This window comes from Malaya genurostris, chromosome 1 (genome assembly GCF_030247185.1).
Source record: "Malaya genurostris strain Urasoe2022 chromosome 1, Malgen_1.1, whole genome shotgun sequence".
Lineage (NCBI taxonomy): Eukaryota > Metazoa > Arthropoda > Insecta > Diptera > Culicidae > Malaya > Malaya genurostris.
Genome location: NC_080570.1, coordinates 115,481,596 through 115,507,627, shown reverse-complemented (window position 1 = coordinate 115,507,627; position 26,032 = coordinate 115,481,596). Strand labels below are relative to the sequence as shown.

At 44.3% G+C, this 26,032-nt stretch overlaps 8 protein-coding genes across 8 annotated transcripts; 4 read left to right on the top strand and 4 right to left on the bottom strand.

Annotated features, from left to right (window-relative positions):
* Positions 1-1,093: 1,093 nt before the first annotated feature.
* Positions 1,094-1,768, top strand: LOC131440658 (histone H1B-like). Its single transcript, XM_058612134.1, has one exon. It carries the CDS (start codon positions 1,094-1,096, stop codon positions 1,766-1,768), a length of 675 nt encoding a protein of 224 aa, XP_058468117.1.
* A 4,891-nt stretch (positions 1,769-6,659) lies between these two features.
* Positions 6,660-7,034, bottom strand: LOC131440675 (histone H2A). The gene has a single exon (XM_058612166.1). The coding sequence runs from the start codon at positions 7,032-7,034 to the stop codon at positions 6,660-6,662; it is 375 nt and encodes a 124-aa protein (XP_058468149.1).
* Positions 7,035-11,614: 4,580 nt separating this feature from the next.
* Positions 11,615-12,289, top strand: LOC131440650 (histone H1B-like). The gene has a single exon (XM_058612125.1). It carries the CDS (start codon positions 11,615-11,617, stop codon positions 12,287-12,289), a length of 675 nt encoding a protein of 224 aa, XP_058468108.1.
* A 917-nt stretch (positions 12,290-13,206) lies between these two features.
* Positions 13,207-13,581, bottom strand: LOC131427562 (histone H2A). The gene has a single exon (XM_058590875.1). It carries the CDS (start codon positions 13,579-13,581, stop codon positions 13,207-13,209), a length of 375 nt encoding a protein of 124 aa, XP_058446858.1.
* Positions 13,582-17,182: 3,601 nt separating this feature from the next.
* Positions 17,183-17,557, bottom strand: LOC131440670 (histone H2A). The gene has a single exon (XM_058612152.1). The coding sequence runs from the start codon at positions 17,555-17,557 to the stop codon at positions 17,183-17,185; it is 375 nt and encodes a 124-aa protein (XP_058468135.1).
* Positions 17,558-17,824: 267 nt separating this feature from the next.
* On the top strand, positions 17,825-18,199 carry LOC131427557 (histone H2B-like). Its single transcript, XM_058590862.1, has one exon. It carries the CDS (start codon positions 17,825-17,827, stop codon positions 18,197-18,199), a length of 375 nt encoding a protein of 124 aa, XP_058446845.1.
* Positions 18,200-19,198: 999 nt separating this feature from the next.
* LOC131440662 (histone H4) lies at positions 19,199-19,510 on the bottom strand. Its single transcript, XM_058612139.1, has one exon. The coding sequence runs from the start codon at positions 19,508-19,510 to the stop codon at positions 19,199-19,201; it is 312 nt and encodes a 103-aa protein (XP_058468122.1).
* A 2,627-nt stretch (positions 19,511-22,137) lies between these two features.
* LOC131440617 (histone H1B-like) lies at positions 22,138-22,812 on the top strand. Its single transcript, XM_058612060.1, has one exon. It carries the CDS (start codon positions 22,138-22,140, stop codon positions 22,810-22,812), a length of 675 nt encoding a protein of 224 aa, XP_058468043.1.
* Positions 22,813-26,032: the final 3,220 nt, after the last annotated feature.

The window sequence follows — 26,032 nt, the reverse complement described above, 5'->3', positions numbered from 1 at the left end:
TAATACTTGCACCGTATATTTTGCATGTAAAATCCTAAATGCGCTCCACAATTCCGGTATTCTGATTTGGGAAAGATTGTTTTTTGGTTATTGCTTCTGATGACAAATATTCTCAGCCCAGCCAGCCGTTTGTGGTACGTGAACAACACACCACACATTTGACTCGTTGTGTTAGAAAGGACTTCGGTTTGTTTGATTCTAATTTTTCACTGTCGAAATTTTTAAACATCCTCTCTCTTGGAATTGACCTGTCCTGATGTTCAGGTTTAATATTTGCAAGATGAACCAAATTCAAATGGCAAAACAAGTTCATTACAAAAAATAGTAACCAAAATGCTTTCAGAACAACCGACACGCCCGGGCGTTGGCGACGTTGGCCAGCATTATTCGTTGGCAGTGCCATCGTGTTCCAGATTTCGGAAGGCATGTTCGGAAATATTATGCTCACGTAACATATCTGTTAGTCAAATTGTTTAAAAATTGTATTTTCCAAATGCAGAACACGGAAAAATTGAAAAGCTTAGTCACCGGTTCGTACTGCGTTTTGGTCGTTTGATCGATTTGCGCCAGACAGCAGGTTCAAGTTTGACCGATTCAATCTCGTGCGCGTCGCAACCGTCATCGAACGGGTTGTGTTAGTTGTCAAGAGAAAATATTTCTCTTCCCAATGAACCATGTTTCGTTGGAGTCCGCATTGTTTAAATGGTACTGTTTTACTATTTTTGACAATTCGAAATAAGCATGTACCGTTTGTCCGATATTGAATGCATATTTCGCTATCATCACTGCCCGTCCGGCTGTTCGCGAATGGTGGAGCAGAAAGTTCAAACATCGTAGCAAACATAAAACCACTCTTTGGCGATACTTCCGCTGCTGTCGATTCATTGTTTACAATTTAAAAAACAATAGTCCAGAAAAATTACCTACACCTACCTAGCACCGAATGGTAACCGTCATGTGCGTATTCCCTAACAGGGCCGACGGATTCGGTGCCCGAACGTATCGCACGATTCTACTGCATTCACACACTCGTTTGTATTCGCTTAGTCGTTCGCTCGTTCTACCTGCTTTAGAAAAGTGCACATTAGAAAAAATGGCTGAAACCGCTGTTGACGTATCGGCCGCAGCTCCGGTTGCTGCTTCACCGGCCAAGGCACCGAAGAAAGCCAAAGCCGCCAAGGGAGAAGCCAAAAAACCGAAGAAGCCATCGACACATCCACCAGTCAATGACATGGTAGTGGCTGCCATCAAGACGCTGAAGGAACGCAACGGATCTTCGCTGCAGGCCATCAAGAAGTACATCGCCGCCAACTACAAGTGCGACGTCGCCAAGCTGGCCCCGTTCATCAAGAAGGCCCTGAAATCTGGCGTCGAGAAGGGAAAGCTCACCCAGACCAAGGGTTCCGGTGCATCCGGCTCGTTCAAAATCAAAGCCGGTGCCAAGCAACCGGCTGGCGAGAAGAAGCCGAAGAAGGCTGCTGCCAAAAAACCGAAGAAGGCTGCCGGAGAGAAGAAAAAGGTTGCCAAGAAACCCGCTGGCGAGAAGAAACCGAAGGCCAAAAAGCCTGCAGGTGAGAAAAAGCCGAAAGCCGCCGCTGCAAAGAAGGCTAAGGCAGCACCAGCCAAGGCCGCCAAGAAGGCTGCTGCACCGAAGCAGAAGGCCACCAAGCCATCGAAAGCCGCTGCCAACAAGCCCAAGACCCCGAAGCCAAAGAAGGCCGCGCCAGCCAAAAAAGCTGCCCCGAAGAAGGTGGCTGCCAAGAAGTAAATTGACCCATCGTCAGTCAGTCATCATCATCATGTCGAATTCTACCGTTCTTATTTCGACGGTGTTCAACAAAACAGTCCTTTTCAGGACTACCAAAAAATCCATGCAAAGAATTAATCGATATTTCCTACTTCGCTCGCTTTTGGGTAGTCCGCTTCAACAAAACTGCACAGTAAGAAAAAAAAAAAAAGTATGCTTTTATCCATCACAGCAGCACTACTTTCTGAGCGTGTGCTTCACCGACACGCTATAGTGGATAAATTGGTGCGCAGCCATAGAGCCGACCCCGCTGCTACGCGCATGCTTCTCTTGTAGTACAATCAAATATGTTCGTTCGCTCAGTCGGTAAGCAGCGACGAAAGGATCGGTAGGTGATCAAATGAAAATGCGGACGGATTATGCACGATGATTGATGAAGTCCGTTCGTAAAAATCTAGCTTGCGAAAATTCATCAATAAAAATGGTTGATGTTTTTGTTCCCAATTATATTTGTATTTTAAAACTATCCCAGTTTTCCTTTTCTTGGAAAATGAATGCCGTTATAGTTTCCATTTAGTGTAGAGCCAGTTCGGACACGGTATCGCTCTGTACGCGGTTTTTCGTATAATCATATTTAATTTAGTAGCTTGACTCTCCAGACGATTGTCGTTTTCATTCAACCAACCTTGCTTGATCGGTAAAAAAAAAATAAATCTATTCTCCAGCGCAATCGACCACCGACCATCGACTTTTCACTTGTAATGTGGGAAATTATCCTAGAAGCTATGGAAAAAAAAACAAGTCTTATGGCGCTTGCATGAGTAAATATGATTGATCGATAGTAAAATAGTAAATTTCTATAAGTTCTTTATCAGAAAATTGTGGTCGTCCTGAAAAGGACGTTTTTTCGATTGGTTTCAGTGCGAATCAAGTGCAATTTAGGCCTTCTTTTCGGTTTTCTTCGGGAGCAACACTGCCTGGATGTTTGGCAGTACACCGCCCTGTGCGATGGTAACTCCGGAGAGCAGTTTGTTCAACTCCTCGTCGTTACGGATGGCCAGCTGCAGATGACGAGGGATGATTCTCGTTTTCTTGTTGTCACGGGCAGCGTTACCGGCCAATTCCAGCACTTCGGCGGCCAGGTATTCCATCACTGCCGCCAGATAGACCGGTGCACCGGCACCGACACGTTCGGCGTAGTTTCCTTTCCGAAGCAGACGGTGGATTCTGCCTACTGGGAACTGCAGACCAGCACGGTTCGAGCGGGACTTTGCCTTTCCCTTAACTTTTCCTCCTTTGCCACGGCCAGACATTTTCTTTTATGTGTTTTGTTTTCGTAAAAAATCCACGAAACGATGCTAACAGCTAGGATGCTAACTCGGTAATACTGGCTGCCGCAGTACTAACCCTCTGTTTTATACCATCTCGCTGTTTCTCGTTCTGCGAATAGGCAGAGCATAAAGCGCAAAAGAGGATCAAATTTTGACAAAGGGGCTGTCCCTACTGCGTTGCCTGTAGCAGGTATAAAACGGGGTTTCTTGGGCGAGCTAGCGTCATTTACGTGAAAACAGCTACTCTGAACGCACGTCAACGTTAGAACGATGGCACCGAAAACTAGTGGAAAGGCGGCCAAAAAATCCGGCAAGGCCCAGAAGAACATCGCCAAGGGTGATAAGAAGAAGAAGAAGATCCGCAGGAAGGAAAGCTACGCTATCTACATCTACAAAGTGTTGAAGCAGGTCCACCCTGATACCGGAGTATCCTCGAAGGCGATGAGCATCATGAACAGTTTCGTCAATGACATCTTCGAACGCATTGCATCCGAGGCATCGCGTTTGGCTCATTACAACAAACGTTCGACGATTACCTCTCGCGAAATCCAGACTGCCGTTCGTCTGCTTTTGCCAGGAGAGTTGGCCAAGCACGCCGTTTCTGAGGGAACCAAAGCCGTCACCAAGTACACCAGCTCCAAGTAAACTGAGAACAACACCGACCCCGTGTATGCGAGAACTAACAAACGGCCCTTTTAAGGGCCACAAACAAATCTACACAAAGTGTTAAATTCGAATTCTCGTGTGTTGTTTTGCTTGCTTCTTCTTTACTCGTTTCGATTGTGATGGTGGTGGCCGTTTGTGAAAGAAAGTGCAATAGAGGGAAGGTGCTGGGCAATTGGTTTGAGTGAGTTTAGTTGTTTTGAACAATCTCATCCAATTTGTGCATTACATTATGCTGGAACTGAATTCCTTGAAACCAGCCACACACCGTTGCGGAAGCGAGAGAGAGCGAATTGTTTTAGGCACTACTTTTGTACAGGGATGACCAAAGATTTCCCGCCTTTTCCGAAGAACGGCGAAAGAAGACATTGATAAAACAAAAAACTTATCACATTCTCAGAGGGTAAATTTTGAAAAGGCGTCCCATAGTAAAGTATTCTTCTATGATGCTTTGATGGTAAGACTTCATCACGAAGACGACAAGCAAATGTAAATTTCTTTCGAACATGCACTTTTTCATTTGATTGCGCGCGTGCGTGTGTGTTTGTTTTCGTGAAAATCGCAGGTTTTCGAGAAGAATAAATCTCCTGTGCCAAAATAACGAAAATGTCATTATCTCTAGCAACCGAAGTTTACTGTTTGCTTGTTAGGAACAATTAGATTTGTACCTGCAGGACAGAAAACATTAGTTTGTTCGATTTTGCGAGTGGTGATTTATATTTTAATAGCGATTTGAGTTAGCATTCATCATTTATCACTCATCCATCGATTATCAATGAAAGGAGATGAATTCGGAGACAAAGAACGAAAAAGAAGATTTTCCGCTTTCCAAAAACATACACCAATACATATGTATATCAACGTCATACTGGTTTACTTCAATGTATGGGTATTGGTTTTTCCCTCAGTCATAATAAAGTTCATTCTTATGTTCTCTAACTTGCTTTTCTCTCTCTCTCGCTCTCCCAACGCACCTCTGTTTGCGATAAGTTGGAACATGTTGTTCATGGCAGTCTACACACACACACACACACACACACACAATTTGCGCAATAGTGCAACTGAGGTATGCGATTCACAAAATTGCTTGCTACTGAAAATTGCGGAAAAGAAAACACAAGACAAATTTTTTCAATTTTGTAGGCACAAGCGTTTTGAAACACGTACAATAACGGGAAGGTATCATATAAAGATTGGTTTTTACTTTTGTCGTTAAGTTTTTTTTTTCATGTACGTATTGTTTACCTCTCGGATGGTGGTAGGTAGAAACGAACAACCGTTTATACGACGCAAAGTCAAACCGATTTCCCATATCCCATCCATGAGCATGAGCAGAGGGAGAAAAAATACCGGTTAACCTGGACTACTTTTCACTTGAGAGTTTGAGAGATTTTTCACCATTTCAACCATTTTTCGTTCAGTTGCCATTTGTCATTGTTGCTAAGCTAACCTAACCATCCGAACAGCGAGAGTTCCGTTCACTGCGTTAGGATTGAGTAAGCCGCGTTCATCGTTTGATCATGTCAACGAAACTCAACAATCGATGCTAAATAAGCAACTTGCTATTGAGTAATCTTTCAGTAATTTCTTACATGGACCGTCGGAAAACAATTCGGAGTTCCTGTTTTCCAAGTAGATAGTCTTTCCAATAGGATATTCTAATGAGCAGCAGTTTTTATTTTTCCTGCTAGAATCGCACACCAATACACACTTACCAACCACTAAACTGCGGTTCGGTCTAGACAATTGGTGTACACTGTTGCCATAGTTGTTCGTCGGTTATTTTCATTCTCTCTTTCACGCCTCTCGCATTCTCGTAGTAGCCAATATTACTCTCCTTATTGTTTACGTTCGTGTCGCTATCGTATTTGTGGCATTCGTATTCGTTCGAAAATATATGTTAGTCGAATGGTCGAAACATCATCGGATTGATGAAAATATGTTCAAACAATCAAAATTATTCGCCAATCCAACAAAACTTTCATTGGCGAGAGTGTACTGTTTAATGAACTCTTCTCTCAATGTTTCAATATTCAGTTGCAATACTTAAAGCTCTAAACGTTTTCTCGAAAAATACCGACACAAGTTACCAAGCTAATTGGATTGGTGGTACTGACGATGCTTTTGGTTGTCAATAATAAACAATGCCACGTGTAGGGGCCGCTAATGTAATGTAAATGAATATACAGACACACACACACACACACACACACGCACGCGCGCGTTTATGCGACCTTGCCCTCCGGTTCTGAGACCGATGGCTGAACTTAGGTACAGCTTGATTTTCGTTTCCTCATATACACATTACATTACCATTTGTTTTTGGCCTGTGTGTGTGGCAGTGTTTATTCACCATCATGGTGGTAGCTACGATATCTTCTTCTTCTTCTTCTTTTTTTCTAGTCGGTCGTCACCATTCATGAGATGATGCCGACCAATGACACAGATACATGCGCTATATTGGATCGGTGTGTCGTCACGGATACGAACGAAAATTATTCTCTTATTTCTCGTGCGACACTTTCTCTAAGATTATATGATCAAGTTTGGATGTTTTAATGGCTGCATTTTCCGGTAAATCGATGGGAAAGATTTTCGCCATTGAACTCACATCGATCATTCTAAAATTCCGATTCGTCTGGTATGACCGATTTTGTCTTCTGTTTTCCAAACACTGAAAAAGCGGACATCATTTTCGCATCAGGTAGATACACCGATTCAGGGTAAAATTCCGAAAACGAAAATGAACAAAGGTCGCTATACTTGATTTGCGCATTATACTTTCCAGGCGTATCACAACTTTAGCAATCTTTAATTCAAAGCAATCTTAAATATTTCTTTATCACAGTGAGGTGGTCGTCCTGAAAAGGACGGGTTCTGTAAGGGGGGTAACACCAATATGTTCCGGAAATCGCAATTTAGGCCTTTTTCTCGGTTTTCTTCGGGAGCAGCACTGCCTGGATGTTTGGCAGTACACCGCCCTGTGCGATGGTAACTCCGGAGAGCAGTTTGTTCAACTCCTCGTCGTTACGGATGGCCAGCTGCAGATGGCGAGGGATGATTCTCGTTTTCTTGTTGTCACGGGCAGCGTTACCGGCCAATTCCAGCACTTCGGCGGCCAGGTATTCCATCACTGCCGCCAGATAGACCGGTGCACCGGCACCGACACGTTCGGCGTAGTTTCCCTTCCGGAGCAGACGGTGGATTCTGCCTACTGGGAACTGCAGACCAGCACGGTTTGAGCGGGACTTTGCCTTTCCCTTAACTTTTCCTCCTTTACCACGGCCAGACATTTTGTGTGTGCGTGTTTCTGCGTAAAAAATCCACGAGATGCTGTTAACGACTAGACAGCCAATTCAGTAATACTGGCTGCCGCCGTACTAACCCTCTGTTTTATATCGTCTCACTGTTTCCCGTTCTGCGAACAGGAAAAGGAATTCTAACAAAGGGGCAGTCCATGCGCCGCTCTCAATAGCAGGTATAAAACGAGCTGTCATATGGCAAATAGCGTCATTTAAGTTAAAGCAGTTACTCTGAACGTACGAGAACCGTCAAGCACGATGGCACCGAAAACCAGTGGAAAGGCAGCCAAAAAATCCGGCAAGGCCCAGAAAAACATCGCCAAGGGAGATAAGAAAAAGAAGAAGATCCGCAGGAAGGAAAGCTACGCTATCTACATCTACAAAGTGTTGAAGCAGGTCCACCCTGATACCGGAGTATCCTCGAAGGCGATGAGCATCATGAACAGTTTCGTCAATGACATCTTCGAACGCATTGCATCCGAGGCATCGCGTTTGGCCCATTACAACAAACGTTCGACGATTACCTCTCGCGAAATCCAGACCGCCGTTCGTCTGCTTTTGCCAGGAGAGTTGGCCAAGCACGCCGTTTCGGAAGGAACCAAAGCCGTCACCAAGTACACTAGCTCCAAGTAAACTGAGTGAGAACAACCAAACCCCCCCGATCGTGTGTGTGCATACGAATCGCCAAGCATAATCGGCCCTTTTAAGGGCCACAAACAAATCTACACAAAGTGTTAAGTTCGCATATTTCCCTCATTCAATCACCAAACACATTTTGTTCGTTGATGATTTTACTTTCATCAGCCAACAAACACCTAACGAGAAAAACAGAACAAATTATGAACAACACAGGTACAATTGTTCTCGCGTTTCGGAGTATTCATCCATGCCATATGGACAATATATTGTTCGGAGCAAAAATATGTTGGTTTCGAAATAAAGAAAAGTATCGATTACTTTTCGGACCAATCGACAGACTTGGTCGACCAACCAAATAATAAATTGCTACACATACACATGCATGCTACTGTAAACCAACCAATGACATATCAACAGCAATCGTTTTTCTATCCTAGGCGGCTTTGAGCAAATGCTGCATGTTGTATAGTCGAAATTCGAAGCCAACAGCATTGACAGTTGACCAGAACAGTTGAATGGGAATGAATGATTTCGAAAAGATAGTTCATGTTAAACAACATAACTAATTTCTTTTCTCAAATGTTACGTTTTTCAGCGGCGCGTTGAGTAGTACTCAAGTGTCAACAGCAGTTTGAAACTCACAACCGACCAGAAATAATAATGTCGTGTTTGCTTGATGCGAAACCGAAAACCAGTTTCCACCCTAACGACTGCTGGTTAAATTGTTTGTTTGAAAACCTAGTTGTTGGACTGAAAAATCTAGTCAGTTTCGAACCCGGTTGAATTCACACTACTCACTACTCTATTGCACACTTCTTACTATTCTCATATCATCACCACCACCACCACCATCATCATCATCATCATCATCATGATTATAGATTATAATGAATACCAGCAAATGCTAACTAATTCTTTGCGAAACATATTGGTGGCCCTGAAAAGGGCCTTTTATCCTTCCGTATTATGTTATGTGTGTTCTCGTTACGACGTTTAACCTCCGAAACCATACAGAGTGCGACCCTGTCGCTTCAGAGCATACACGACATCCATGGCGGTGACGGTCTTGCGCTTGGCGTGTTCAGTGTAGGTTACTGCATCTCGGATCACATTTTCCAGGAACACCTTCAGCACTCCACGAGTTTCCTCATAGATCAGACCGGAGATACGCTTGACACCACCACGACGAGCCAGACGACGGATAGCGGGCTTGGTAATTCCCTGGATGTTATCACGAAGCACTTTACGATGACGCTTGGCGCCTCCTTTTCCGAGTCCCTTTCCTCCTTTGCCGCGACCAGTCATTTTTCTCTGCTAGCTGCTTGTTCTTGCAAGTAAGACAGTACAAGTGAAACTAATGCCACTTCGCAGACCGGTGCTTTTTTTTATACCTACCGAGAGGGTCCGTTTCGTGCTTTGCTTTGTGCTGATTGGCTGCTTCAGAGCGGTCGGGCAGGTATAAAACAGCCAGCCAGGTCCGTTTTGAGCTCATTCTGTGTTTTGTTTTCAACGCGTACAGTACGGTGTAGAGAGAAAGGATAAGCAAAAGAAAGAAATAATGGCTCGTACCAAGCAGACCGCTCGTAAATCGACCGGAGGAAAGGCTCCTCGTAAGCAACTGGCGACAAAGGCTGCTCGCAAAAGTGCTCCTGCTACTGGCGGAGTGAAGAAACCCCATCGTTATCGGCCAGGAACAGTAGCCCTTCGGGAGATCCGTCGTTACCAGAAATCGACTGAGCTGTTGATTCGCAAGCTGCCGTTCCAGCGTTTAGTGCGTGAAATTGCCCAAGATTTCAAGACCGACCTTCGCTTCCAGAGTTCCGCCGTCATGGCACTGCAGGAGGCCAGCGAAGCCTATCTAGTCGGTTTGTTCGAGGACACCAATCTATGCGCGATCCACGCCAAGCGTGTTACCATCATGCCAAAGGACATCCAGCTGGCTCGTCGGATCCGTGGCGAACGTGCTTAAACAGGCTATCGGCTTTCGTTTGATCTCACAACATATACCCCAAAGGCCCTTTTCAGGGCCACCCAATCAATTACCAACGAGTTTACGAATTCGAATATTTTCCCTTAAACAATCACATACTCAGACACACACACACAAGTTGCGCGCGCACAGAAAATGACATCCGATCCGTTGCACAATTCATGCCCCCCATATGGAAAGTCAGTAATCTATAGGTGTTTGAAATGTTTTCCTTATTTTTTGGTCTTTCATTTTTGTTTCTGCTAAAGTAGCAGTTGAGAGGAGAATAGACGACCTGCTGACAGACAAGCAGCACAGACAATACACATTGCTTCCCTGTTACATAGTTCAGCAAAATTTGTAACCCAGCTTGCAACACATCGTGCACTCGCCGTGTCATGCCATGTGACTGACTGCCTGACAATTCTGACGGGATTCGGCCACCAGTTACTAGTATTACTCTGCTACTGCTACTCTCAATACACTATACTATACAATATTGGTTCAAAATCATGAAAATACCAATTTGTTTCGTTCCAAGACTACCCCGACAGACGCTTGCTTGCCGTTGACATAGTCAACGTCCCATCCCCAGACGACTGGTGGGGATGTTTCTGGCGAAAGAAATACACAGCAATTGCCAATCTTTGAATAGTAGGCTAATGTTCGGTTGGGTTCGGTGCTTTCTTCCGGTACGTGACAATTTTCGGCCAATATCTATCAAATATAAGCAACACTCAAATTCGGTATCAAATCAAATCACTGCTCGAGTTCTTTGTTGCCAATCGATTGAGACTGAGAGACTGACTATGTCTGGCACGCACGCTAGACAGATGGAGGTGTCGAAGGATTATTATTATTATTTAATGGTAATACTTGCACCGTATATTTTGCATGTAAAATCCTAAATGCGCTCCACAATTCCGGTATTCTGATTTGGGAAAGATTGTTTTTTGGTTATTGCTTCTGATGACAAATATTCTCAGCCCAGCCAGCCGTTTGTGGTACGTGAACAACACACCACACATTTGACTCGTTGTGTTAGAAAGGACTTCGGTTTGTTTGATTCTAATTTTTCACTGTCGAAATTTTTAAACATCCTCTCTCTTGGAATTGACCTGTCCTGATGTTCAGGTTTAATATTTGCAAGATGAACCAAATTCAAATGGCAAAACAAGTTCATTACAAAAAATAGTAACCAAAATGCTTTCAGAACAACCGACACGCCCGGGCGTTGGCGACGTTGGCCAGCATTATTCGTTGGCAGTGCCATCGTGTTCCAGATTTCGGAAGGCATGTTCGGAAATATTATGCTCACGTAACATATCTGTTAGTCAAATTGTTTAAAAATTGTATTTTCCAAATGCAGAACACGGAAAAATTGAAAAGCTTAGTCACCGGTTCGTACTGCGTTTTGGTCGTTTGATCGATTTGCGCCAGACAGCAGGTTCAAGTTTGACCGATTCAATCTCGTGCGCGTCGCAACCGTCATCGAACGGGTTGTGTTAGTTGTCAAGAGAAAATATTTCTCTTCCCAATGAACCATGTTTCGTTGGAGTCCGCATTGTTTAAATGGTACTGTTTTACTATTTTTGACAATTCGAAATAAGCATGTACCGTTTGTCCGATATTGAATGCATATTTCGCTATCATCACTGCCCGTCCGGCTGTTCGCGAATGGTGGAGCAGAAAGTTCAAACATCGTAGCAAACATAAAACCACTCTTTGGCGATACTTCCGCTGCTGTCGATTCATTGTTTACAATTTAAAAAACAATAGTCCAGAAAAATTACCTACACCTACCTAGCACCGAATGGTAACCGTCATGTGCGTATTCCCTAACAGGGCCGACGGATTCGGTGCCCGAACGTATCGCACGATTCTACTGCATTCACACACTCGTTTGTATTCGCTTAGTCGTTCGCTCGTTCTACCTGCTTTAGAAAAGTGCACATTAGAAAAAATGGCTGAAACCGCTGTTGACGTATCGGCCGCAGCTCCGGTTGCTGCTTCACCGGCCAAGGCACCGAAGAAAGCCAAAGCCGCCAAGGGAGAAGCCAAAAAACCGAAGAAGCCATCGACACATCCACCAGTCAATGACATGGTAGTGGCTGCCATCAAGACGCTGAAGGAACGCAACGGATCTTCGCTGCAGGCCATCAAGAAGTACATCGCCGCCAACTACAAGTGCGACGTCGCCAAGCTGGCCCCGTTCATCAAGAAGGCCCTGAAATCTGGCGTCGAGAAGGGAAAGCTCACCCAGACCAAGGGTTCCGGTGCATCCGGCTCGTTCAAAATCAAAGCCGGTGCCAAGCAACCGGCTGGCGAGAAGAAGCCGAAGAAGGCTGCTGCCAAAAAACCGAAGAAGGCTGCCGGAGAGAAGAAAAAGGTTGCCAAGAAACCCGCTGGCGAGAAGAAACCGAAGGCCAAAAAGCCTGCAGGTGAGAAAAAGCCGAAAGCCGCCGCTGCAAAGAAGGCTAAGGCAGCACCAGCCAAGGCCGCCAAGAAGGCTGCTGCACCGAAGCAGAAGGCCACCAAGCCATCGAAAGCCGCTGCCAACAAGCCCAAGACCCCGAAGCCAAAGAAGGCCGCGCCAGCCAAAAAAGCTGCCCCGAAGAAGGTGGCTGCCAAGAAGTAAATTGACCCATCGTCAGTCAGTCATCATCATCATGTCGAATTCTACCGTTCTTATTTCGACGGTGTTCAACAAAACAGTCCTTTTCAGGACTACCAAAAAATCCATGCAAAGAATTAATCGATATTTCCTACTTCGCTCGCTTTTGGGTAGTCCGCTTCAACAAAACTGCACAGTAAGAAAAAAAAAAAAAGTATGCTTTTATCCATCACAGCAGCACTACTTTCTGAGCGTGTGCTTCACCGACACGCTATAGTGGATAAATTGGTGCGCAGCCATAGAGCCGACCCCGCTGCTACGCGCATGCTTCTCTTGTAGTACAATCAAATATGTTCGTTCGCTCAGTCGGTAAGCAGCGACGAAAGGATCGGTAGGTGATCAAATGAAAATGCGGACGGATTATGCACGATGATTGATGAAGTCCGTTCGTAAAAATCTAGCTTGCGAAAATTCATCAATAAAAATGGTTGATGTTTTTGTTCCCAATTATATTTGTATTTTAAAACTATCCCAGTTTTCCTTTTCTTGGAAAATGAATGCCGTTATAGTTTCCATTTAGTGTAGAGCCAGTTCGGACACGGTATCGCTCTGTACGCGGTTTTTCGTATAATCATATTTAATTTAGTAGCTTGACTCTCCAGACGATTGTCGTTTTCATTCAACCAACCTTGCTTGATCGGTAAAAAAAAAATAAATCTATTCTCCAGCGCAATCGACCACCGACCATCGACTTTTCACTTGTAATGTGGGAAATTATCCTAGAAGCTATGGAAAAAAAAACAAGTCTTATGGCGCTTGCATGAGTAAATATGATTGATCGATAGTAAAATAGTAAATTTCTATAAGTTCTTTATCAGAAAATTGTGGTCGTCCTGAAAAGGACGTTTTTTCGATTGGTTTCAGTGCGAATCAAGTGCAATTTAGGCCTTCTTTTCGGTTTTCTTCGGGAGCAACACTGCCTGGATGTTTGGCAGTACACCGCCCTGTGCGATGGTAACTCCGGAGAGCAGTTTGTTCAACTCCTCGTCGTTACGGATGGCCAGCTGCAGATGACGAGGGATGATTCTCGTTTTCTTGTTGTCACGGGCAGCGTTACCGGCCAATTCCAGCACTTCGGCGGCCAGGTATTCCATCACTGCCGCCAGATAGACCGGTGCACCGGCACCGACACGTTCGGCGTAGTTTCCTTTCCGAAGCAGACGGTGGATTCTGCCTACTGGGAACTGCAGACCAGCACGGTTCGAGCGGGACTTTGCCTTTCCCTTAACTTTTCCTCCTTTGCCACGGCCAGACATTTTCTTTTATGTGTTTTGTTTTCGTAAAAAATCCACGAAACGATGCTAACAGCTAGGATGCTAACTCGGTAATACTGGCTGCCGCAGTACTAACCCTCTGTTTTATACCATCTCGCTGTTTCTCGTTCTGCGAATAGGCAGAGCATAAAGCGCAAAAGAGGATCAAATTTTGACCAAGGGGCTGTCCCTACTGCGTTGCCTGTAGCAGGTATAAAACGGGGTTTCTTGGGCGAGCTAGCGTCATTTACGTGAAAACAGCTACTCTGAACGCACGTCAACGTTAGAACGATGGCACCGAAAACTAGTGGAAAGGCGGCCAAAAAATCCGGCAAGGCCCAGAAGAACATCGCCAAGGGTGATAAGAAGAAGAAGAAGATCCGCAGGAAGGAAAGCTACGCTATCTACATCTACAAAGTGTTGAAACAGGTCCACCCTGATACCGGAGTATCCTCGAAGGCGATGAGCATCATGAACAGTTTCGTCAATGACATCTTCGAACGCATTGCATCCGAGGCATCGCGTTTGGCTCATTACAACAAACGTTCGACGATTACCTCTCGCGAAATCCAGACTGCCGTTCGTCTGCTTTTGCCAGGAGAGTTGGCCAAGCACGCCGTTTCTGAGGGAACCAAAGCCGTCACCAAGTACACCAGCTCCAAGTAAACTGAGAACAACACCGACCCCGTGTATGCGAGAACTAACAAACGGCCCTTTTAAGGGCCACAAACAAATCTACACAAAGTGTTAAATTCGAATTCTCGTGTGTTGTTTTGCTTGCTTCTTCTTTACTCGTTTCGATTGTGATGGTGGTGGCCGTTTGTGAAAGAAAGTGCAATAGAGGGAAGGTGCTGGGCAATTGGTTTGAGTGAGTTTAGTTGTTTTGAACAATCTCATCCAATTTGTGCATTACATTATGCTGGAACTGAATTCCTTGAAACCAGCCACACACCGTTGCGGAAGCGAGAGAGAGCGAATTGTTTTAGGCACTACTTTTGTACAGGGATGACCAAAGATTTCCCGCCTTTTCCGAAGAACGGCGAAAGAAGACATTGATAAAACAAAAAACTTATCACATTCTCAGAGGGTAAATTTTGAAAAGGCGTCCCATAGTAAAGTATTCTTCTATGATGCTTTGATGGTAAGACTTCATCACGAAGACGACAAGCAAATGTAAATTTCTTTCGAACATGCACTTTTTCATTTGATTGCGCGCGTGCGTGTGTGTTTGTTTTCGTGAAAATCGCAGGTTTTCGAGAAGAATAAATCTCCTGTGCCAAAATAACGAAAATGTCATTATCTCTAGCAACCGAAGTTTACTGTTTGCTTGTTAGGAACAATTAGATTTGTACCTGCAGGACAGAAAACATTAGTTTGTTCGATTTTGCGAGTGGTGATTTATATTTTAATAGCGATTTGAGTTAGCATTCATCATTTATCACTCATCCATCGATTATCAATGAAAGGAGATGAATTCGGAGACAAAGAACGAAAAAGAAGATTTTCCGCTTTCCAAAAACATACACCAATACATATGTATATCAACGTCATACTGGTTTACTTCAATGTATGGGTATTGGTTTTTCCCTCAGTCATAATAAAGTTCATTCTTATGTTCTCTAACTTGCTTTTCTCTCTCTCTCGCTCTCCCAACGCACCTCTGTTTGCGATAAGTTGGAACATGTTGTTCATGGCAGTCTACACACACACACACACACACACACACACAATTTGCGCAATAGTGCAACTGAGGTATGCGATTCACAAAATTGCTTGCTACTGAAAATTGCGGAAAAGAAAACACAAGACAAATTTTTTCAATTTTGTAGGCACAAGCGTTTTGAAACACGTACAATAACGGGAAGGTATCATATAAAGATTGGTTTTTACTTTTGTCGTTAAGTTTTTTTTTTCATGTACGTATTGTTTACCTCTCGGATGGTGGTAGGTAGAAACGAACAACCGTTTATACGACGCAAAGTCAAACCGATTTCCCATATCCCATCCATGAGCATGAGCAGAGGGAGAAAAAATACCGGTTAACCTGGACTACTTTTCACTTGAGAGTTTGAGAGATTTTTCACCATTTCAACCATTTTTCGTTCAGTTGCCATTTGTCATTGTTGCTAAGCTAACCTAACCATCCGAACAGCGAGAGTTCCGTTCACTGCGTTAGGATTGAGTAAGCCGCGTTCATCGTTTGATCATGTCAACGAAACTCAACAATCGATGCTAAATAAGCAACTTGCTATTGAGTAATCTTTCAGTAATTTCTTACATGGACCGTCGGAAAACAATTCGGAGTTCCTGTTTTCCAAGTAGATAGTCTTTCCAATAGGATATTCTAATGAGCAGCAGTTTTTATTTTTCCTGCTAGAATCGCACACCAATACACACTTACCAACCACTAAACTGCGGTTCGGTCTAGACAATTGGTGTACACTGTTGCCATAGTTGTTCGTCGGTTATTTTCATTCTCTCTTTCACGCCTCTCGCATTCTCGTAGTAGCCAATATTACTCTCCTTATTGTTTACGTTCGTGTCGCTATCGTATTTGTGGCATTCGTATTCGTTCGAAAATATATGTTAGTCGAATGGTCGAAACATCATCGGATTGATGAAAATATGTTCAAACAATCAAAATTATTCGCCAATCCAACAAAACTTTCATTGGCGAGAGTGTACTGTTTAATGAACTCTTCTCTCAATGTTTCAATATTCAGTTGCAATACTTAAAGCTCTAAACGTTTTCTCGAAAAATACCGACACAAGTTACCAAGCTAATTGGATTGGTGGTACTGACGATGCTTTTGGTTGTCAATAATAAACAATGCCACGTGTAGGGGCCGCTAATGTAATGTAAATGAATATACAGACACACACACACACACACACACACGCACGCGCGCGTTTATGCGACCTTGCCCTCCGGTTCTGAGACCGATGGCTGAACTTAGGTACAGCTTGATTTTCGTTTCCTCATATACACATTACATTACCATTTGTTTTTGGCCTGTGTGTGTGGCAGTGTTTATTCACCATCATGGTGGTAGCTACGATATCTTCTTCTTCTTCTTCTTTTTTTCTAGTCGGTCGTCACCATTCATGAGATGATGCCGACCAATGACACAGATACATGCGCTATATTGGATCGGTGTGTCGTCACGGATACGAACGAAAATTATTCTCTTATTTCTCGTGCGACACTTTCTCTAAGATTATATGATCAAGTTTGGATGTTTTAATGGCTGCATTTTCCGGTAAATCGATGGGAAAGATTTTCGCCATTGAACTCACATCGATCATTCTAAAATTCCGATTCGTCTGGTATGACCGATTTTGTCTTCTGTTTTCCAAACACTGAAAAAGCGGACATCATTTTCGCATCAGGTAGATACACCGATTCAGGGTAAAATTCCGAAAACGAAAATGAACAAAGGTCGCTATACTTGATTTGCGCATTATACTTTCCAGGCGTATCACAACTTTAGCAATCTTTAATTCAAAGCAATCTTAAATATTTCTTTATCACAGTGAGGTGGTCGTCCTGAAAAGGACGGGTTCTGTAAGGGGGGTAACACCAATATGTTCCGGAAATCGCAATTTAGGCCTTTTTCTCGGTTTTCTTCGGGAGCAGCACTGCCTGGATGTTTGGCAGTACACCGCCCTGTGCGATGGTAACTCCGGAGAGCAGTTTGTTCAACTCCTCGTCGTTACGGATGGCCAGCTGCAGATGGCGAGGGATGATTCTCGTTTTCTTGTTGTCACGGGCAGCGTTACCGGCCAATTCCAGCACTTCGGCGGCCAGGTATTCCATCACTGCCGCCAGATAGACCGGTGCACCGGCACCGACACGTTCGGCGTAGTTTCCCTTCCGGAGCAGACGGTGGATTCTGCCTACTGGGAACTGCAGACCAGCACGGTTTGAGCGGGACTTTGCCTTTCCCTTAACTTTTCCTCCTTTACCACGGCCAGACATTTTGTGTGTGCGTGTTTCTGCGTAAAAAATCCACGAGATGCTGTTAACGACTAGACAGCCAATTCAGTAATACTGGCTGCCGCCGTACTAACCCTCTGTTTTATATCGTCTCACTGTTTCCCGTTCTGCGAACAGGAAAAGGAATTCTAACAAAGGGGCAGTCCATGCGCCGCTCTCAATAGCAGGTATAAAACGAGCTGTCATATGGCAAATAGCGTCATTTAAGTTAAAGCAGTTACTCTGAACGTACGAGAACCGTCAAGCACGATGGCACCGAAAACCAGTGGAAAGGCAGCCAAAAAATCCGGCAAGGCCCAGAAAAACATCGCCAAGGGAGATAAGAAAAAGAAGAAGATCCGCAGGAAGGAAAGCTACGCTATCTACATCTACAAAGTGTTGAAGCAGGTCCACCCTGATACCGGAGTATCCTCGAAGGCGATGAGCATCATGAACAGTTTCGTCAATGACATCTTCGAACGCATTGCATCCGAGGCATCGCGTTTGGCCCATTACAACAAACGTTCGACGATTACCTCTCGCGAAATCCAGACCGCCGTTCGTCTGCTTTTGCCAGGAGAGTTGGCCAAGCACGCCGTTTCGGAAGGAACCAAAGCCGTCACCAAGTACACTAGCTCCAAGTAAACTGAGTGAGAACAACCAAACCCCCCCGATCGTGTGTGTGCATACGAATCGCCAAGCATAATCGGCCCTTTTAAGGGCCACAAACAAATCTACACAAAGTGTTAAGTTCGCATATTTCCCTCATTCAATCACCAAACACATTTTGTTCGTTGATGATTTTACTTTCATCAGCCAACAAACACCTAACGAGAAAAACAGAACAAATTATGAACAACACAGGTACAATTGTTCTCGCGTTTCGGAGTATTCATCCATGCCATATGGACAATATATTGTTCGGAGCAAAAATATGTTGGTTTCGAAATAAAGAAAAGTATCGATTACTTTTCGGACCAATCGACAGACTTGGTCGACCAACCAAATAATAAATTGCTACACATACACATGCATGCTACTGTAAACCAACCAATGACATATCAACAGCAATCGTTTTTCTATCCTAGGCGGCTTTGAGCAAATGCTGCATGTTGTATAGTCGAAATTCGAAGCCAACAGCATTGACAGTTGACCAGAACAGTTGAATGGGAATGAATGATTTCGAAAAGATAGTTCATGTTAAACAACATAACTAATTTCTTTTCTCAAATGTTACGTTTTTCAGCGGCGCGTTGAGTAGTACTCAAGTGTCAACAGCAGTTTGAAACTCACAACCGACCAGAAATAATAATGTCGTGTTTGCTTGATGCGAAACCGAAAACCAGTTTCCACCCTAACGACTGCTGGTTAAATTGTTTGTTTGAAAACCTAGTTGTTGGACTGAAAAATCTAGTCAGTTTCGAACCCGGTTGAATTCACACTACTCACTACTCTATTGCACACTTCTTACTATTCTCATATCATCACCACCACCACCACCATCATCATCATCATCATCATCATGATTATAGATTATAATGAATACCAGCAAATGCTAACTAATTCTTTGCGAAACATATTGGTGGCCCTGAAAAGGGCCTTTTATCCTTCCGTATTATGTTATGTGTGTTCTCGTTACGACGTTTAACCTCCGAAACCATACAGAGTGCGACCCTGTCGCTTCAGAGCATACACGACATCCATGGCGGTGACGGTCTTGCGCTTGGCGTGTTCAGTGTAGGTTACTGCATCTCGGATCACATTTTCCAGGAACACCTTCAGCACTCCACGAGTTTCCTCATAGATCAGACCGGAGATACGCTTGACACCACCACGACGAGCCAGACGACGGATAGCGGGCTTGGTAATTCCCTGGATGTTATCACGAAGCACTTTACGATGACGCTTGGCGCCTCCTTTTCCGAGTCCCTTTCCTCCTTTGCCGCGACCAGTCATTTTTCTCTGCTAGCTGCTTGTTCTTGCAAGTAAGACAGTACAAGTGAAACTAATGCCACTTCGCAGACCGGTGCTTTTTTTTATACCTACCGAGAGGGTCCGTTTCGTGCTTTGCTTTGTGCTGATTGGCTGCTTCAGAGCGGTCGGGCAGGTATAAAACAGCCAGCCAGGTCCGTTTTGAGCTCATTCTGTGTTTTGTTTTCAACGCGTACAGTACGGTGTAGAGAGAAAGGATAAGCAAAAGAAAGAAATAATGGCTCGTACCAAGCAGACCGCTCGTAAATCGACCGGAGGAAAGGCTCCTCGTAAGCAACTGGCGACAAAGGCTGCTCGCAAAAGTGCTCCTGCTACTGGCGGAGTGAAGAAACCCCATCGTTATCGGCCAGGAACAGTAGCCCTTCGGGAGATCCGTCGTTACCAGAAATCGACTGAGCTGTTGATTCGCAAGCTGCCGTTCCAGCGTTTAGTGCGTGAAATTGCCCAAGATTTCAAGACCGACCTTCGCTTCCAGAGTTCCGCCGTCATGGCACTGCAGGAGGCCAGCGAAGCCTATCTAGTCGGTTTGTTCGAGGACACCAATCTATGCGCGATCCACGCCAAGCGTGTTACCATCATGCCAAAGGACATCCAGCTGGCTCGTCGGATCCGTGGCGAACGTGCTTAAACAGGCTATCGGCTTTCGTTTGATCTCACAACATATACCCCAAAGGCCCTTTTCAGGGCCACCCAATCAATTACCAACGAGTTTACGAATTCGAATATTTTCCCTTAAACAATCACATACTCAGACACACACACACAAGTTGCGCGCGCACAGAAAATGACATCCGATCCGTTGCACAATTCATGCCCCCCATATGGAAAGTCAGTAATCTATAGGTGTTTGAAATGTTTTCCTTATTTTTTGGTCTTTCATTTTTGTTTCTGCTAAAGTAGCAGTTGAGAGGAGAATAGACGACCTGCTGACAGACAAGCAGCACAGACAATACACATTGCTTCCCTGTTACATAGTTCAGCAAAATTTGTAACCCAGCTTGCAACACATCGTGCACTCGCCGTGTCATGCCATGTGACTGACTGCCTGACAATTCTGACGGGATTCGGCCACCAGTTACTAGTATTACTCTGCTACTGCTACTCTCAATACACTATACTATACAATATTGGTTCAAAATCATGAAAATACCAATTTGTTTCGTTCCAAGACTACCCCGACAGACGCTTGCTTGCCGTTGACATAGTCAACGTCCCATCCCCAGACGACTGGTGGGGATGTTTCTGGCGAAAGAAATACACAGCAATTGCCAATCTTTGAATAGTAGGCTAATGTTCGGTTGGGTTCGGTGCTTTCTTCCGGTACGTGACAATTTTCGGCCAATATCTATCAAATATAAGCAACACTCAAATTCGGTATCAAATCAAATCACTGCTCGAGTTCTTTGTTGCCAATCGATTGAGACTGAGAGACTGACTATGTCTGGCACGCACGCTAGACAGATGGAGGTGTCGAAGGATTATTATTATTATTTAATGGTAATACTTGCACCGTATATTTTGCATGTAAAATCCTAAATGCGCTCCACAATTCCGGTATTCTGATTTGGGAAAGATTGTTTTTTGGTTATTGCTTCTGATGACAAATATTCTCAGCCCAGCCAGCCGTTTGTGGTACGTGAACAACACACCACACATTTGACTCGTTGTGTTAGAAAGGACTTCGGTTTGTTTGATTCTAATTTTTCACTGTCGAAATTTTTAAACATCCTCTCTCTTGGAATTGACCTGTCCTGATGTTCAGGTTTAATATTTGCAAGATGAACCAAATTCAAATGGCAAAACAAGTTCATTACAAAAAATAGTAACCAAAATGCTTTCAGAACAACCGACACGCCCGGGCGTTGGCGACGTTGGCCAGCATTATTCGTTGGCAGTGCCATCGTGTTCCAGATTTCGGAAGGCATGTTCGGAAATATTATGCTCACGTAACATATCTGTTAGTCAAATTGTTTAAAAATTGTATTTTCCAAATGCAGAACACGGAAAAATTGAAAAGCTTAGTCACCGGTTCGTACTGCGTTTTGGTCGTTTGATCGATTTGCGCCAGACAGCAGGTTCAAGTTTGACCGATTCAATCTCGTGCGCGTCGCAACCGTCATCGAACGGGTTGTGTTAGTTGTCAAGAGAAAATATTTCTCTTCCCAATGAACCATGTTTCGTTGGAGTCCGCATTGTTTAAATGGTACTGTTTTACTATTTTTGACAATTCGAAATAAGCATGTACCGTTTGTCCGATATTGAATGCATATTTCGCTATCATCACTGCCCGTCCGGCTGTTCGCGAATGGTGGAGCAGAAAGTTCAAACATCGTAGCAAACATAAAACCACTCTTTGGCGATACTTCCGCTGCTGTCGATTCATTGTTTACAATTTAAAAAACAATAGTCCAGAAAAATTACCTACACCTACCTAGCACCGAATGGTAACCGTCATGTGCGTATTCCCTAACAGGGCCGACGGATTCGGTGCCCGAACGTATCGCACGATTCTACTGCATTCACACACTCGTTTGTATTCGCTTAGTCGTTCGCTCGTTCTACCTGCTTTAGAAAAGTGCACATTAGAAAAAATGGCTGAAACCGCTGTTGACGTATCGGCCGCAGCTCCGGTTGCTGCTTCACCGGCCAAGGCACCGAAGAAAGCCAAAGCCGCCAAGGGAGAAGCCAAAAAACCGAAGAAGCCATCGACACATCCACCAGTCAATGACATGGTAGTGGCTGCCATCAAGACGCTGAAGGAACGCAACGGATCTTCGCTGCAGGCCATCAAGAAGTACATCGCCGCCAACTACAAGTGCGACGTCGCCAAGCTGGCCCCGTTCATCAAGAAGGCCCTGAAATCTGGCGTCGAGAAGGGAAAGCTCACCCAGACCAAGGGTTCCGGTGCATCCGGCTCGTTCAAAATCAAAGCCGGTGCCAAGCAACCGGCTGGCGAGAAGAAGCCGAAGAAGGCTGCTGCCAAAAAACCGAAGAAGGCTGCCGGAGAGAAGAAAAAGGTTGCCAAGAAACCCGCTGGCGAGAAGAAACCGAAGGCCAAAAAGCCTGCAGGTGAGAAAAAGCCGAAAGCCGCCGCTGCAAAGAAGGCTAAGGCAGCACCAGCCAAGGCCGCCAAGAAGGCTGCTGCACCGAAGCAGAAGGCCACCAAGCCATCGAAAGCCGCTGCCAACAAGCCCAAGACCCCGAAGCCAAAGAAGGCCGCGCCAGCCAAAAAAGCTGCCCCGAAGAAGGTGGCTGCCAAGAAGTAAATTGACCCATCGTCAGTCAGTCATCATCATCATGTCGAATTCTACCGTTCTTATTTCGACGGTGTTCAACAAAACAGTCCTTTTCAGGACTACCAAAAAATCCATGCAAAGAATTAATCGATATTTCCTACTTCGCTCGCTTTTGGGTAGTCCGCTTCAACAAAACTGCACAGTAAGAAAAAAAAAAAAAGTATGCTTTTATCCATCACAGCAGCACTACTTTCTGAGCGTGTGCTTCACCGACACGCTATAGTGGATAAATTGGTGCGCAGCCATAGAGCCGACCCCGCTGCTACGCGCATGCTTCTCTTGTAGTACAATCAAATATGTTCGTTCGCTCAGTCGGTAAGCAGCGACGAAAGGATCGGTAGGTGATCAAATGAAAATGCGGACGGATTATGCACGATGATTGATGAAGTCCGTTCGTAAAAATCTAGCTTGCGAAAATTCATCAATAAAAATGGTTGATGTTTTTGTTCCCAATTATATTTGTATTTTAAAACTATCCCAGTTTTCCTTTTCTTGGAAAATGAATGCCGTTATAGTTTCCATTTAGTGTAGAGCCAGTTCGGACACGGTATCGCTCTGTACGCGGTTTTTCGTATAATCATATTTAATTTAGTAGCTTGACTCTCCAGACGATTGTCGTTTTCATTCAACCAACCTTGCTTGATCGGTAAAAAAAAAATAAATCTATTCTCCAGCGCAATCGACCACCGACCATCGACTTTTCACTTGTAATGTGGGAAATTATCCTAGAAGCTATGGAAAAAAAAACAAGTCTTATGGCGCTTGCATGAGTAAATATGATTGATCGATAGTAAAATAGTAAATTTCTATAAGTTCTTTATCAGAAAATTGTGGTCGTCCTGAAAAGGACGTTTTTTCGATTGGTTTCAGTGCGAATCAAGTGCAATTTAGGCCTTCTTTTCGGTTTTCTTCGGGAGCAACACTGCCTGGATGTTTGGCAGTACACCGCCCTGTGCGATGGTAACTCCGGAGAGCAGTTTGTTCAACTCCTCGTCGTTACGGATGGCCAGCTGCAGATGACGAGGGATGATTCTCGTTTTCTTGTTGTCACGGGCAGCGTTACCGGCCAATTCCAGCACTTCGGCGGCCAGGTATTCCATCACTGCCGCCAGATAGACCGGTGCACCGGCACCGACACGTTCGGCGTAGTTTCCTTTCCGAAGCAGACGGTGGATTCTGCCTACTGGGAACTGCAGACCAGCACGGTTCGAGCGGGACTTTGCCTTTCCCTTAACTTTTCCTCCTTTGCCACGGCCAGACATTTTCTTTTATGTGTTTTGTTTTCGTAAAAAATCCACGAAACGATGCTAACAGCTAGGATGCTAACTCGGTAATACTGGCTGCCGCAGTACTAACCCTCTGTTTTATACCATCTCGCTGTTTCTCGTTCTGCGAATAGGCAGAGCATAAAGCGCAAAAGAGGATCAAATTTTGACAAAGGGGCTGTCCCTACTGCGTTGCCTGTAGCAGGTATAAAACGGGGTTTCTTGGGCGAGCTAGCGTCATTTACGTGAAAACAGCTACTCTGAACGCACGTCAACGTTAGAACGATGGCACCGAAAACTAGTGGAAAGGCGGCCAAAAAATCCGGCAAGGCCCAGAAGAACATCGCCAAGGGTGATAAGAAGAAGAAGAAGATCCGCAGGAAGGAAAGCTACGCTATCTACATCTACAAAGTGTTGAAGCAGGTCCACCCTGATACCGGAGTATCCTCGAAGGCGATGAGCATCATGAACAGTTTCGTCAATGACATCTTCGAACGCATTGCATCCGAGGCATCGCGTTTGGCTCATTACAACAAACGTTCGACGATTACCTCTCGCGAAATCCAGACTGCCGTTCGTCTGCTTTTGCCAGGAGAGTTGGCCAAGCACGCCGTTTCTGAGGGAACCAAAGCCGTCACCAAGTACACCAGCTCCAAGTAAACTGAGAACAACACCGACCCCGTGTATGCGAGAACTAACAAACGGCCCTTTTAAGGGCCACAAACAAATCTACACAAAGTGTTAAATTCGAATTCTCGTGTGTTGTTTTGCTTGCTTCTTCTTTACTCGTTTCGATTGTGATGGTGGTGGCCGTTTGTGAAAGAAAGTGCAATAGAGGGAAGGTGCTGGGCAATTGGTTTGAGTGAGTTTAGTTGTTTTGAACAATATCATCCAATTTGTGCATTACATTATGCTGGAACTGAATTCCTTGAAACCAGCCACACACCGTTGCGGAAGCGAGAGAGAGCGAATTGTTTTAGGCACTACTTTTGTACAGGGATGACCAAAGATTTCCCGCCTTTTCCGAAGAACGGCGAAAGAAGACATTGATAAAACAAAAAACTTATCACATTCTCAGAGGGTAAATTTTGAAAAGGCGTCCCATAGTAAAGTATTCTTCTATGATGCTTTGATGGTAAGACTTCATCACGAAGACGACAAGCAAATGTAAATTTCTTTCGAACATGCACTTTTTCATTTGATTGCGCGCGTGCGTGTGTGTTTGTTTTCGTGAAAATCGCAGGTTTTCGAGAAGAATAAATCTCCTGTGCCAAAATAACGAAAATGTCATTATCTCTAGCAACCGAAGTTTACTGTTTGCTTGTTAGGAACAATTAGATTTGTACCTGCAGGACAGAAAACATTAGTTTGTTCGATTTTGCGAGTGGTGATTTATATTTTAATAGCGATTTGAGTTAGCATTCATCATTTATCACTCATCCATCGATTATCAATGAAAGGAGATGAATTCGGAGACAAAGAACGAAAAAGAAGATTTTCCGCTTTCCAAAAACATACACCAATACATATGTATATCAACGTCATACTGGTTTACTTCAATGTATGGGTATTGGTTTTTCCCTCAGTCATAATAAAGTTCATTCTTATGTTCTCTAACTTGCTTTTCTCTCTCTCTCGCTCTCCCAACGCACCTCTGTTTGCGATAAGTTGGAACATGTTGTTCATGGCAGTCTACACACACACACACACACACACACAATTTGCGCAATAGTGCAACTGAGGTATGCGATTCACAAAATTGCTTGCTACTGAAAATTGCGGAAAAGAAAACACAAGACAAATTTTTTCAATTTTGTAGGCACAAGCGTTTTGAAACACGTACAATAACGGGAAGGTATCATATAAAGATTGGTTTTTACTTTTGTCGTTAAGTTTTTTTTTTCATGTACGTATTGTTTACCTCT